The 15,107-nt window shown below is 45.9% G+C and overlaps 1 protein-coding gene across 1 annotated transcript in view; it reads right to left on the reverse strand.

Moving 5' to 3' along the window:
* Positions 1 to 7,120, reverse strand: part of mmp24 (matrix metallopeptidase 24) — a 51,446-nt gene extending 44,326 nt beyond the window's left edge. Inside the window, exon 1 of the mRNA XM_069169702.1 lies at positions 6,812 to 7,120. Within this exon, the coding sequence (XP_069025803.1) occupies positions 6,812 to 6,961 (150 nt within the window). The 5' untranslated portion in view covers positions 6,962 to 7,120. The remainder of the gene's footprint in view (positions 1 to 6,811) is intronic.
* Between the last annotated feature and the right edge of the window lie 7,987 nt (positions 7,121 to 15,107).

The raw sequence follows: 15,107 nt of genomic DNA on the forward strand, positions 1-15,107 counted from the left end.
CCTCCACCACCACATCTCCTCCTCCACCACCACATCTCCTCCTCCTCCACCACATCTCCTCCTCCACCACCACATCTCCTCCTCCACCACATCTCCTCTTCCACCACATCTCCTCCTCCTCCACCACATCTCCTCCTCCACCACATCTCCTCCTCCTCCACCACATCTCCTCCTCCACCACATCTCCTCCTCCTCCACCACATCTCCTCCTCCTCCACCACATCTCCTCCTCCACCACATCTCCTCCTCCTCCACCACATCACCTCCTCCACCACATCTCCTCCTCCTCCACCACATCACCTCCTCCACCACATCTCCTCCTCCTCCACCACATCTCCTCCTCCACCACATCTCCTCCTCCTCCTCCACATCACCTCCTCCAACACATCTCCTCCTCCTCCACCACATCTCCTCCTCCACCACATCTCCTCCTCCTCCACCACATCTCTTCCTCCACCACCACATCTCCTCCTCCTCCACCACATCTCCTCCTCCTCCACCACCACATCTCCTCCTCCTCCACCACATCTCCTCCTCCTCCACCACCACATCTCCTCCTCCACCACCACATCTCCTCCTCCTCCACCACATCTCCTCCTCCACCACCACATCTCCTCCTCCACCACATCTCCTCTTCCACCACATCTCCTCCTCCTCCACCACATCTCCTCCTCCACCACATCTCCTCCTCCTCCACCACATCTCCTCCTCCACCACATCTCCTCCTCCTCCACCACATCTCCTCCTCCACCTCCACATCACCTCCTCCACCACATCTCCTCCTCCTCCACCACATCTCTTCCTCCACCACATCTCCTCCTCCTCCACCACATCTCCTCCTCCTCCACCACCACATCTCCTCCTCCTCCACCACATCTCCTCCTCCTCCACCACCACATCTCCTCCTCCACCACCACATCTCCTCCTCCTCCACCACATCTCCTCCTCCACCACCACATCTCCTCCTCCACCACATCTCCTCTTCCACCACATCTCCTCCTCCTCCACCACATCTCCTCCTCCACCACATCTCCTCCTCCTCCACCACATCTCCTCCTCCACCACATCTCCTCCTCCTCCACCACATCTCCTCCTCCTCCACCACATCTCCTCCTCCACCACATCTCCTCCTCCTCCACCACATCACCTCCTCCACCACATCTCCTCCTCCTCCACCACATCACCTCCTCCACCACATCTCCTCCTCCTCCACCACATCTCCTCCTCCACCACATCTCCTCCTCCTCCTCCACATCACCTCCTCCAACACATCTCCTCCTCCTCCACCACATCTCCTCCTCCTCCACCACATCACCTCCTCCACCACATCTCCTCCTCCTCCACCACATCACCTCCTCCACCACATCTCCTCCTCCTCCACCACATCTCCTCCTCCACCACATCTCCTCCTCCTCCTCCACATCACCTCCTCCAACACATCTCCTCCTCCTCCACCACATCTCCTCCTCCACCACATCTCCTCCTCCTCCTCCACATCACCTCCTCCAACACATCTCCTCCTCCTCCACCACATCTCCTCCTCCTCCACCACATCACCTCCTCCACCACATCTCCTCCTCCTCCACCACATCTCCTCCTCCACCACATCTCCTCCTCCTCCACCACATCTCCTCCTCCTCCACCACATCACCTCCTCCACCACATCTCCTCCTCCTCCACCACATCTCCTCCTCCACCACATCTCCTCCTCCTCCTCCACATCACCTCCTCCAACACATCTCCTCCTCCTCCACCACATCTCCTCCTCCTCCACCACATCACCTCCTCCACCACATCTCCTCCTCCTCCACCACATCTCCTCCTCCACCACATCTCCTCCTCCAAACACGTCCTCGCACAACAATCCGCTCATCAGACGCACAATGACGGCTCTTAACTACAGCTGCAGCCTGCCGTGTGTGTGTGTGTGTGTGTGTGTGTGTGTGTGTGTGTGTGTGTGTGTGTGTGAGTGTGTGTTTGTTTGTGTGTGACTGTGTGTGTATGTTTGTGTGTGTGTGGGCGAGGAAGACAATGGCTGTAGGGGGAGAGTGGGGGGGGGGGTGAATACGGAGGGAGGACAGCGAGGTGACGCCGCTGTCAATCACAGAGCTCAGATGTCCGCAGACGAACGTTTCACTCCAGGACGAAGCGGAGAGGCGAGAATTCACACCGCCTCCGTGGCGAACTCGCCGGGCGCCGCCGGCCCATTTCTCAGGAGTAATGTGATGTTTAGGAGCCTCCAGGGAGCAGCCTCCTCTCCTCCTCTCCTCCCCCTTCACTCCCTCCTCCCTGGGGCTCCTCTCCTCCAGGGAGGCAGCAGGAAAACAGACGGAGAGGTTCGAACACACTTTCATCTCAAAGTCCGTCGGCAACACCGTAACAATGTTTTCTCATCATCCTCATCATCATCATCATCATCCTCATCATCACAACCACAGCAGGACGAAGGTTTCAGGTTCTTTGTGATGGACGGAAAGAATCCGCAAGTTTAAGGACCAAAATCAAAACTGGATACAGACTGTTTATAAAAGAGTTCGTAGCTTCAGGTCTGTAAAATGGTTCTGATCCAGAAGTGTCTTCAGCTGCAATACCAGCGAGTGCCACTAGAGGTCGGCTCCAAAAAGCCTCCGGCTCCATAGACTCCCATTCAACTTCTCTCATCAAATCCAAAGTGAATAAAATGTGTCCATCAGTTATCTCGGTGTTGTTAGCTAAAGTCACTCCTTCTTATTAGTTTTCTGGAGGTCCATCTGAAAATAATCCCTCATTCATTAGAAAAGAAGATTCAAGAAGCCTGAAATCAAATCATTACTTTTGATAAATAAGGTTGTAATAAGATAATAATGACCTGATACCAATGCTGTCTTTGCTGGTGTTAACGTGGAGCAATTTCCTATTTTCTCTTTTTTTGGTTTTGTATATCAAATAATATTCACAAGATTATATTTACAGACATGAAGTCTGCAGAGATTAATTTTAGATATTTATCTGCTGTTAGAAATTGAGCAATCAAATTAAAATTTTCTGATTATCCTCGTTTTTACGTCGCAGAAATAGTTTTTGGTCGTACGTTAGCAGCATAACTTTATTATGAGCTAAATTAAAAGATAAAGGAATTATTTTCCAGATTTTGACGCCTGTTCTCCCGTCAGGATGAAACGCTGTCAGCTCCGAGACGTCTCCTGTCCTGTCTCACCTCCAGGTTGTCGCGGCGACACAAACCTGCAGCTGCAGGGAAGATGCAGCTGGTTTTATGAGCAGACGAGCTGAGGAAGAAAAGGAGGAGGAGGGAGAGGAGGCGCGGACTTCTTTGTTCGTCTGCGCTCCTTTTGTCTGTTTACACAACAGGTCAGATTTCTACGGTGGAAAACAGTGACGGAGCATTTTGGAGGAATATTTTTGGCGGGCGTTTCAGACAACTGTTGTTTGTGCTGCTGAACCTCCTGTTCATCAAACAGATCATTGAACGGCAGATTAACCCGACGGTACTGACGGTCCTGAAGAGGTCGACCGAGTCACTGACGGGTGTTAAAATGAAGGAGGACGGTTAATAAACTGAAGGATGGAGACGTGACGACGATCTCGTTAAGAAGTTCAATTTTCATCAGTGACGCCATCAACCATCAGTGATGTCATCAACCATCAGTGATGTCATCAACCATCAGTGATGTCATCGTTGGTTTGTGAACGTTATGAATCCTCCAGTTCAGATTCTGTCCGTCACCATCTTGCTAGTTCGGAGCAGGAAGTGACCATATTTGGACGAGCTGGGGGAGGAGCCAGCTGGAGGATCTGACCGATCTGATTGGAAACCTGACGATACTACGTCCCGCCCACCGATAGCTGTAACCTGACTGCACCACAGGCCTGTCAATCAAACAGACACGCCCCCAGAAACAGGTCTTCTTGAATCTTCTTTTCTAATGAATGAGGGATTATTTTCAGATGGACCTCCAGAAAACTAAGAAGAAGGAGTGACTTTAGCTAACAACACCGAGATAACTGATGGACACATTTTATTCACTTTGGATTTGATGAGAGAAGTTGAATGGGAGTCTATGGAGCCGGAGGCTTTTTGGAGCCGACCTCTAGTGGCACTCGCTGGTATTGCAGCTGAAGACACTTCTGGATCAGAACCGTTTTACAGACCTGAAGCTACGAACTCTTTTAGAAACAATCTGTGGAAACAGCTGAGATTTATCAATAATAATAATAATAATAATAATAATAATAATAATAATCTCTCCTTGTTAGCTGCACCAGCTATTTGTAAAGTTTTTAGTAACTACTGCTGGTTTTGAAGTCGTTACTGATCCGTCCCAGCAGGGTTAAAAGATTGAGGCCATTTAAGGTATAAATTAAATAATGGTGGAAGTTTCAGGTTTTTTCTCCTAAAACTACACAAAATACTGAGCTGTGCAGCACATCACACCTCGTATCAATCGACTGCGTGACTCAGAGCACAAGTTTCCTCCCACAACTCTACAGAAAACGTCTCCGAGGCCGCGAACCTCGTTACGTCCCGGCGAGAACGACGACTTCAAACTTTCACACGACGTGAAGCAGCGACGCGAAGAAACGACGGCGGAGACGCGATCACAACGAGTTTATTTCATGCATCATCACGAGGAAACATGAAGGCAGGCGGAGACATGACCTCCCCACACACACACACACACACACACACACACACACACACACACACACACACACACACACACACACACACACACACACACACAGCCGTTACACACTCGCAGCAGAGAAAAACACAACTTGTATCCGACAGCAGCTGTTTGTTCCTCCTGCTGCTGATTTCATGGTTCTTGGAACAAATCCTGCAACTTGTGAAGAAAATAACCTGCAAAATTTTCTGTTTCTTATGTCTGAAATGTGCAGATTTTCTGTTTCTGTGTCAAACACGACAGCAAACTGAACATCTTTGGACAGGACATCGTTTTTCTGGCTTTTTGATGACAAATCAGTTCAATGGAAAAAGATTCATCATAATTTTTGACTTTCAGCCTCTGAACCGTCAGTCTGCTGGTTTTCTGCATCTTCTTTGATAATAAACATAATATTCTGGTTTTTTTGGACAAAGATAAACAAAATTTTAAAATATTCTTTTGGACCTTTTGCAGTTTCTGAAATCAATGAAGTGAATTACTGTTAGTTGCCGGCTTGATTCTTAATTTGTTGCTTTCTTTGTCAAATTTGATCTGTAAACTGAACATTTGAATATTTTCAGACTTTTATTGAAAACAAAACATCTGAAGACGTCATCTTCAGTTCTGCAACATTAGTTTGGCTTTTGAACATCTGATCAACCAAACAGTTGATTAATCAGTTGAAATAGAGGTTAACTGATAATAAACATCTCTTAGTTGCAGCCCTACATGCAACCAGAGCATATTGTAGATTGATCAACGACACCTTTCATGACTTTTCAGTCATTTATCAAGCAAAAAAAAAAAAAGAGTCTATTTTCAGATTTCAGCGTCTGGAGAATCTTTGCTGCTCATCTTAGTCGTGTTGATGTGAACATGTGGGGAGTTCTGTGACTGTTGGTCGAACAATAGAAAATATCTGAGGACGTCATCGTCAGCGCAGCAACATTATCGAGACATTTTTTGATCAATAATACAAATAATTGCAAGTTGCAGCCTGTTTTTATCTGTTTTTTAACATTTGGCAGCGAGATGTTGCAGAAACTGAAGCTCAGCACGTCGTGCAGCAGCAGCAGGTCGTGCTGTCAGCAGTGAAAACATCTCCTCCTTTGTACGCCGCCGTGACTCCTTTGTCTGAATCAAAGAGTCACCGGCGACACAAACACATCAACAAATAAACAAACACAACACCGCTGATTACACCGGCCTGCCCTCCGTTTCATAATGCAACGACACACATTCCCAACGAAGGTGTCCGGCACATTCAGCAAACAAAGCGGCGCACATGTCTGCAGAGACACACACCAGAGAGGCTCGGAGGCACCACAGGAAGCTGCTTTTCACAATAAAACTTCACGCTTCAGCAGCAGAGAAGTTTCTCTTTGTGCGGCTGAAACAAAGACCTTCATCACTCTGAAATATCCGTGCACCTCTTCCACTTCTTCTCGGCTCCAACTCCCTGCTGCTTCCATAAATTATGGAGGGGAGTCTATATTTGGACTGAAGGCGGAGAGAGAGGAGGCTCGCTCTTTGTTCAGCACACATGAAAGCAGCAGCAGCTTCACTGTGAAGCCGGCTGGATGCTGATGGATGTTTATTGACAACACGAGTCTCAGCTTCACCTCGACCCTCCTCGTCCACCGCAGCGCAGCGGCACATTATAACCAGCGTGTGCGCTCTTATGAGGGCCGACAGTTTGTCACCCGGTTTTCGGGCACCTCGCCGTCTTAGAGCGACTCTCTCCTCCGCAGGAGGCACAACCAGCAGAGGAGCTCCTCACAGGAGGCGGGAAAACCAGCGGAGACAATTAAAGCCTGATGAGCAATTAAGCCACCTTTGTTTAGTAATTAGTAATAAATACGCTGAAAGGAAGCTGAGCGGCGCTCCAGCACCCGAACACAAAAGAAGTGTGGGTCCGACGGGAGCAGAGCGACGCTGCTCTTCTTCATCTGCTGTTAATTCTTTCAGTTCACCGACTCGTGAATCTTTTATCTGGCTGCTTGCAGACGGAGGCTATCAGGTTAAAGGATGGAAAACACGCCGAGGAGCGCGCTGGGTCGAAGTGAGGAAGCAGAGGATGTGGAAGATAAATAAAACACAGAAAACACAGCAGATCTCCTCTCGCTCCACCTGAGGACTCTCACCTCCACGATGAACGTCTTCTCCTCGCCGCACACCGACACCACCCAGAACAAGATGGGGAAGTAGCAGGTTTTCCAGCACAATCCCGGGAGCCCCGTTTTCCTCCTCCGCCTCGCTCCTCCACCTCCTCCTCCTCCTCCTCCCGTCGCCATGGCCGTGTCCCCGAAATCCCCCCCTCCTCCTCCTCCGCTGCTTCCCGCCGGTTTCCAGGCTCCTTGCTCCTCTCTTTACCGGAGGAGACGGCACCGTTGCTCCTGCTTCATCCCGTCTCTCTCTCTCTCTCTGGTCTCCGTCAGCGGTGGAGCGCCGACTGAGGAACACAGCTGGGGAAGCCTGGCTGCACTGAAGCACGGCTGCAGGTTGGTCTGTCCGGGTATCAGGGAGGAGGAGAAGGGGGAGGGACCGGGAGGAGAGAGAGGAGAGAGAGAGAGGAGAGGGAGGGAGGTGATGGATGTTGTTGCAGTGGCGCATTTCCACCACTAGGAGTGCTACAGATGCAGGAGTCTCATCTCTGGTTCTTTTCTAATGTTAAATTAAGGAAGATTTCACCCAGAATTAACTGGAAAGGGAAACAATGGAGTAGAGGATAGCAGAAAATTAAATAATTAAACATTTAATCAAAGGTTAAAATTGAAAAAGTAAATATCGGCGTGAATATTATTATGAAACCATCAAAATCATCCTTTTTATGTCATCATCAAGTCTTTCCTGATTGAAATGCTCCATGTAAACAGGCTGAAAGTGTCATTAATAAAGTCTTCACACACATCGGGAACGTGACCACAGACTGTTTATAAAAGAGTTCGTAGCTTCAGGTCTGTAAAATGGTTCTGATCCAGAAGTGTCTTCAGCTGCAATACCAGCGAGTGCCACTAGAGGTCGGCTCCAAAAAGCCTCCGGCTCCATAGACTCCCATTCAACTTCTCTCATCAAATCCAAAGTGAATAAAATGTGTCCATCAGTTATCTCGGTGTTGTTAGCTAAAGTCACTCCTTCTTATTAGTTTTCTGGAGGTCCATCTGAAAATAATCCCTCATTCATTAGAAAAGAAGATTCAAGAAGACCTGTTTTTGGGGGCGTGTCTGTTTGATTGACAGGCCTGCGGTGCAGTCAGGTTACAGCTATCGGTGGGTGGGACGTAGTATCGTCAGGTTTCCAATCAGATCGGTCAGATCCACCGCTGGCTCCTCCCCCAGCTCGTCCAAATATGGTCGCTTCCTGCTTTTAAATTAGAAACGGCTGAAACGTTGAACTTCAGAACGGCAGCTCACAAACCAACGGGTGACATCACGGCCGGTTGGCGTGTCGATAACGGACGGGTGGACGGATGTATTGTTGCACCAGGTAATGACCGTCAGAGCCGATCGAAGCCGCGTAACCTTAAATGTGACCGATCGTCTCCCGAAACGCTCAATTGTCTTTATTCTTAATTCTCCTCGCAGGTTTAACAGCAACACAACTTCTCCACCTTCACATGTCGGTGCTTCTCTCCATCCGACAGATGTACGGACACAGATTCAACCCTCAGACGTGGCAGAGCACCACTCGTTCGGGAATGGCCTTTTACCTCGAACTCTCTGCAGCTGCAGAAGCAGGAAATCAATATAACGACAGACGTGTCGACGGCACTCTGCCGGTCGCAACCGTATAATCAAATCTGCCGAGTTTCAGACGAGGATAATGGCAGCGGCCGCTGCTGACGTCACCGCCGGGCCATTTTCTTCCACCCGCCTCCACAGCAGCTTAAATTATGAATGAACGGGTACCAATTCATAATGCATCTGTCCTCCGGTGGCCTCACAGGTTTATGATATACCTGGAAGTGGGAAAAAACCAACAGCACACATTTCGCTTCGATACCGAGTGATGGTCTTCATACGTCAGTTTTCGCAGCTGCTTCACTGGGCTTTTATTTTTCTTCTTCTTTAACTTTTCAATGTTATTTTTCTGTTTTATCGCAGTCTTACTTCTTTAATTTATTGTTTTGAGGCAAAAAATACCACAAAAAAAAAAACATAAAAAAGGACCACAAAGAGATGCAACACTAAAGACACGAAATAATCACAAAACAGACAAAACATCTCGCCAAGCTCCGCCCATTTATTGTCGACAGCGTTAGTCGACAAGAGACGTCTTCAGGTCTTAACACACCGGAGATGTGACGAATAAACCAAACAACGATTCATACCGGCAGCGATGTGAATTTTTTGACAGTTTTTCAAAATAAAAGTTAAAATCGATTTGCTGCAGCTCATTCTTCAGCAAAAACAATAATTAAAAATGTAAAAAAAAATATCTTTTTACAATCGGCCCAGCTGGTTTTAAAGTAGTTAAATATCCCACTGTAGGAGGAAAACTTCAAAACGTCTTCTTTAACGTGATGTAAAGTGAGACAGGTGAGTCTCGTCTTCTCCTTCTTGTGTCCTGACTCCACCCACTTCAGCCCACGGTTTTCTGTTTTTTTTTACCTGGTTAAATAAATAAATAGTTTCATAATACATCCCAACATTGGACCATACTTCTTACCCACAATCCTCTCTGCTCGCTGGCACACAGCGTGTGACTCAACACCATCTGAGAGGAGCAGGGAGCCAACAGCTCCACATAATATTACTATCTACTATCACTGTTTCTGCGCTGTCATCTTCCTCCTCTTCCTCACCTCCTCTTCCTCACCTCCGTCATCACGTCACTTTCATAAATCAGTCGCCACAAGCTTCCTCACACTTCTTCACATCTGTCTCTTCTCGTCTTCGTCACCTCTGCAGCTTTTTTTTTTCTTACCGTCGTTAAACCTTCTTCCCTTCACGCTTCTCTTCATCCTCTCGCTCAGCATTCCCCCTCCTTCCTCGCTGCCTCCTGATTTCCTCCCTGCCTCCTCCCACCTCCTGTTCAGCTACAACACATTTTCATTTCTGGGTTGTGACCCATTTTTCGGGGATCACATGTTCTGTTCTGGTCCAAGGACCGGGTCTCCTTCATTTCACGATGCCTTCGGTGTCAGATGCTCACCGACACTCTGAATGTGAGGAAACTAACGTGCATCCAGAAAAACACACTCTGTTCCAGTTATCAGGCCGGAAGGATTTTAACCAAGTTTTTACCTGCTGCACTTCTCAAATCTCCTCTTAAATAACCACAAAACCACAGAGAATCCAAAGAAATTATCGAACGCATCTTCGGGCCCTCAGGCAGCACTGCATTAAAAATACACTATTCTGGAGTGGAAATCACTGCATGGGCTCAGGAACACTTGTGAAAACCATCGTCTGTGAACACAGTTCATCGCTGCGTCCACAAATGATGTTAAAACTCTCCAAAGAAGAAACCAGATAGAAACATGATCCAGAAACACCGCCGCCTTCTCTGGACCGAGATCATTAAAGATGGACTGAGGTGAAGTGGAAAACTGTCCTGAGGTCTGATGGATCACAATCTGAGATTCTGTTTGGAAATCATGGACGCTGCATCCTCCAGGTTAAAGAGAAGAGGGACCATCCAGCTTGTTATCAGCTCAGTTCTAAAGCCAGCATCTGTGGTGGTACAGGATGCATTAGTGCACATGGCATGGGTAGCTTGAACATCTGGAAGGAAGCATTAATGCTGAATGATATATTCAGGTTTTGGAGCAACATATGCTGCCATCCAGACAACGTCTCTTTCAGGGAAGGTCTTGTTTATTTCAGCAGAACAACGTCCAACCACATTCTGCACGTATTCCAACAGCATGGTTCTCTAGTAGAAGAGTCCGCTGATAAACTGGCCTCCTGCAGTCCAGACCTGTCAATCATTGAAAACATCTGGAGCATCAGGACATGAACAACAAAGGAGACCCTGAACTGTTGAGCAGCTGAAATCCTCTATCAGGCAAGAATGGGACCACATTTCACTTTCAAAACTCCAGAAACTGGTCTCCTCAGTTCCCCAACGTTTACAGTGTGTGAGCATATATCTCTCTCATTAAACAAGTCATTATAGAGCGTTCATTCTGTCGTTTTAGAAGTCTGACAGGAACAGGAGAGACAATCCAGCAGATTTTCAAAATAAAACTCAGAGCTGGTTTTAATTCACCGTCACTTTTAGCTGTGTAAAGCTGTTTTTGTTCGGGCAGATTGTGGCCGAACACGTGTCGTCATGCCGTGTGGAAGTAACACGCCTGTCAGACTGACTGAAAACACTCTTCATCTCTTCTAATGCTTCGGAGTCTAAAGTTAGCGCAGCAGACTCCAGCTGAGAGTTGGCCCACTGAACCAAATCTGCTGTTTGTAGGAAAATAGAAGATCAAAGATTTGGATGTCAGGACGTCTGAGAGACGGGAAGCTTCAGAGGATCGAGAGGAACTGAAGGAAACAGACAGAACATCTGCACACTGTGCTGATGTAGCGTCAACAAACACTGCATCTGCTAAATTAGGACGGTTTAACTGGACCAATCAGAGCAGAGCTGACACTCACATGACTTTCTACAGGAAGGCCCAAACAGAAAGGAAACTAATATTTTTATAACCATGAATCAAATGAACATTTCTGCAGCTTTGAAGTTTCTTATTTTCGGCTTTTACACTATAAATCAAACTAAACTTAATTAGTTTCCTCACAATCCCTTAGATGTTTCCGATGACCCTTTGCAGGGGCTTGACCCACAGATTGGGAACCACTGGACTGTTAAAACCAGCTCCACTTGGATCAATAAAATACTGCTGACTCATCACAATCAATGATGTAATGATCAACACTTCAGTGCATTATTCTGATACTTTAAGAACATTTTGCCGAGAACACTTCTGTACTTTTACTTATGATCTTGAATACAGAACTTTTACATGCAATGAAGTATTTTAAAGGGTGAAAGTGGTACTTTTACTTCAGTAAAGTATCTGATTACTTCTTCCACCACAATATATTATCTACCCAAAAAGGTTTAAACGGTAAGAACAAGTACGAACAACCACTTTCAGCCTCTCTGTAGATTTTATTTACCAGTAATTTGTCTGAAATATAAAATAATTATGAATTTTCTTGTTAACTTGTCCTTTCAACCACAAATGTCAACTAAAATGTACCAGTTAGAAGTTGCAGATGTCACCGTGTCATGTACACGCATGTTTAAACCACAAGATGGCAGCACTGTGATGCCACAGACTGCCTGTGAATGATCAGCTGACAGAAGCAGCAGGTCGGAGGGCTGCTGTGGTTCACCGCTCTGAGTCATGAAAGTTAAACACTCAGCAGCTTTATCATCACTCAGCCTGCTTGTTTTGAACCTGCTGCTTTGATCCTTTACAATTAATTCCATCTTATTTCTCAACAACAAAAGCTGAGCGGCCGCGCCCACGAGGAACTTTACCTACGACGCTGAGCTCTGCTGCGTTTGTATTTGCGTCCCAACCTGAGGCAACAAGTTTGTTGCGTTTGATGTCAGAGCCTCCGATCGAGTTAAAAACAACGCTGATGTTGTTGCACTTTGAAATGTCGTGACCACAAACACACATTAGAAACGCGTTATTTAACAAGCTGCTCCTGAAACTCTTTGAACTACCGCGGCCTTCAAAATGCATATTGCTTTATTTTATATTTGAACTCTAATTGTTGAATTTTATGCATTTTTATTTCTTGTCTATATTCTTAAATGTTCCTTTATATCCGTCTTTATGGAAAACACTGCATGTAATTTTCTTGAGCTGCATTTCTTGTATGAAAGGTGCAGCGCAAATAAAGTTTATTACTATTATTTTTATCATATTACAGTAAGCGGACATTATTGTTGTCTTGTTTTCTAAGATTAGCTGTCAGACAGAGCATCTGGATCAGAGTTTACAACAGAGGACAATACACAAGGCCCAACATAGAAAACATGCGTGTTCAAGGACTCCAGGGAGGAATAGTTCAACACACACACACACACACACACACACACACACACACACACACACACACACACACACACACAGTCTGAAGGTCTGAGATTGAAGCAAACAGCAGCTGTAGAAGCAGGAAGTGCTGCTGCATCCTGAAGATAAAAATCACAACAGGCTGCTTCTGCTGCAGGAAAAGCTGCTGGTGCATCTGAACACGGTGCTACAGCGTGTGTGTGTGTGTGTGTGTGTGTGTGTGTGTGTGTGTGTGTGTGTGTGTGTGTGTGTGTGTGTGTGTGTGTGTGTGTGTGTGTGTGAAGAGTCCCATCAGGGAATGACTCACAGTGGATGTTAAAGACGTTCACAGTTATTGATCAGCCTCTTTTACTTCAAATACACACAAATACTCTCGTAAACACGAGTTTTACTGAAGTAAGAATACACAAGTATTCACACCTAATTCCACTTATTTTAATTCAGTGGTTCTCAACCTGTGGATCAGGTCCTTTGAAAGGGTCACCATATAAACATGAGATAATTAACGGAAGAAAAAAACCCTCATTATTTAGTTTTAATGTTTTGGATTCTGTATTCTTCTATTATTTGTAAAATATAATTTTCCAATCATCTTGGATTCTGGTTGTTTTGTGTCTAATTTTGTCTGTTTTGGGTCATTTTGTGGTTCTTTGTAGGATATTTTGCAGATAAAAACGTGGGTGCTGCGGATCCTTTGGGCCCAGTAGTGACATTCAGTGAATTAAAGGTAAATATCAAGTATTTGGGAAAGTGCAGGACCAGATTTCTCTGGATTATCTTGGAAATGACATTTATATGATCTCAATTATGTATCGGCAGATAATTATTAAAAGGACTCTGATTGCGATTGGGACATGTCTTTACAACAGAACAGTAAATTTAACTCGGCCAACATTATTGGCAGCTGCGATGCTATAAAGTCGACATCCTAAACTTTGAGCCGAGTTAAACCCGCCGACCGTCACAAAGTCCAAGGAACACAGTAAAAACCTTACGAACAACCAGGAGGCCACCTGTAAACCTGTAACCACGACAACCCAACAAAAACAGCACGGCGTCCAGGACGCTGGGACGACACGTCAAACAACAGTCAAAGACAAAAAATGTGCTTCAGGGAGAACAAACGTGAGCGTCCACGTTTCCCACAAACTTCAGGAGAACAGTCAGTTGTCTGAAATGGAAACGAAATGGAACATCAGAGTTCATCTGGAGAAAGTTGATCTAATTAATGAGGCCGGTTTATTTCAGTAACACGGGATCCTGCTGAGGTTGTGACTTTAGAAAACAAACCGGAGCTCAAAGTGACTGAAAAATCTTCCAATGGTGATAAAGAGATATTTCTGTCCCGGCTGGATGACGGATTTCTGACGGCTTCATTGTCCCGTCCGGTTCTGGGAGTTTGTGGAAAACGTTTCTTGGATTCTTCATTGTTGTGTATTTCTGTCAGTTCAGTTTTTATTCGCTCACATTGTTCGAGCGGCGACCCTGCGACTTCCTGGCAGGAAGAACCTAAAGTACTGGTGGGGGGGCACTACAACTATAAATATACATAAATACACACAAATATTAAATCGAGCCGTATTCAGACACGCAGTCGAGCTTCTGTGCTGCTTTGAGTGAATGCAACAATGCAATAATTTACATAAACACAATAACCTCAAAGAAGACCGGAAATTAAGTGTAATGAGACAAACTGCCGTCATAAACACAAACTTAGTGTTTTAAAACCAATTAAAGTCAATGACAAACAGATTTTAAATGAAACAAATATGCTGGTAGGGAGAATAAATTCACACATCTGGTCAGTTACACTCTGAATCAACTATTACTGGCCATCGAATAAGACTTCAAAAGTACTCCTTAAAAATCCCCATTTAAAATAAAATAATAATAATTGAACCTTTCAGTATAACTTTTACAGAAACAAACACAATCAAGGTTCAACTCAAACATCAATCAAATCCAACATGAGCAATTTAACTTCCGAGTTTCATTTCAATTAGTTCATCTGGGAGTGAACGAACTCAAACGGACCAACCTGCTGCAGCAGCACCTCAAACGGTCCGTCAGCTGATCCCGGTGCCGGACGGGATACCTGGCTTCCTTTGCGCATGCGCCGTCTACCACGGCTACACACGTGTGAAGACTCCCACGATGTTCTGGACAAGTACGAAATAAAAATAAAAAATATCATGTCAAGAAAAATATTACTTTTACTTCCATTAATTTTATCATGACGGAAAAACAGAGTCAGCTGACACCATCTGAAACAAAACGTCATTTAAACGCGACAAAAACAAAGTAAAACTCCCCCAACAGCGTCCCGGTTATTTTCTCCACCGCGTCAACAAACACCGGCTCCGGTTCTGCCGGAATAAACCGTTTACCTGCCGAGTCAGAGACGGAAA

The sequence above is a fragment of the Embiotoca jacksoni genome, unplaced genomic scaffold (assembly GCF_022577435.1).
Source record: "Embiotoca jacksoni isolate LCO1_2020_lvr unplaced genomic scaffold, fEmbJac1.0.p SCAF_46, whole genome shotgun sequence".
Taxonomy (NCBI): domain Eukaryota; kingdom Metazoa; phylum Chordata; class Actinopteri; family Embiotocidae; genus Embiotoca; species Embiotoca jacksoni.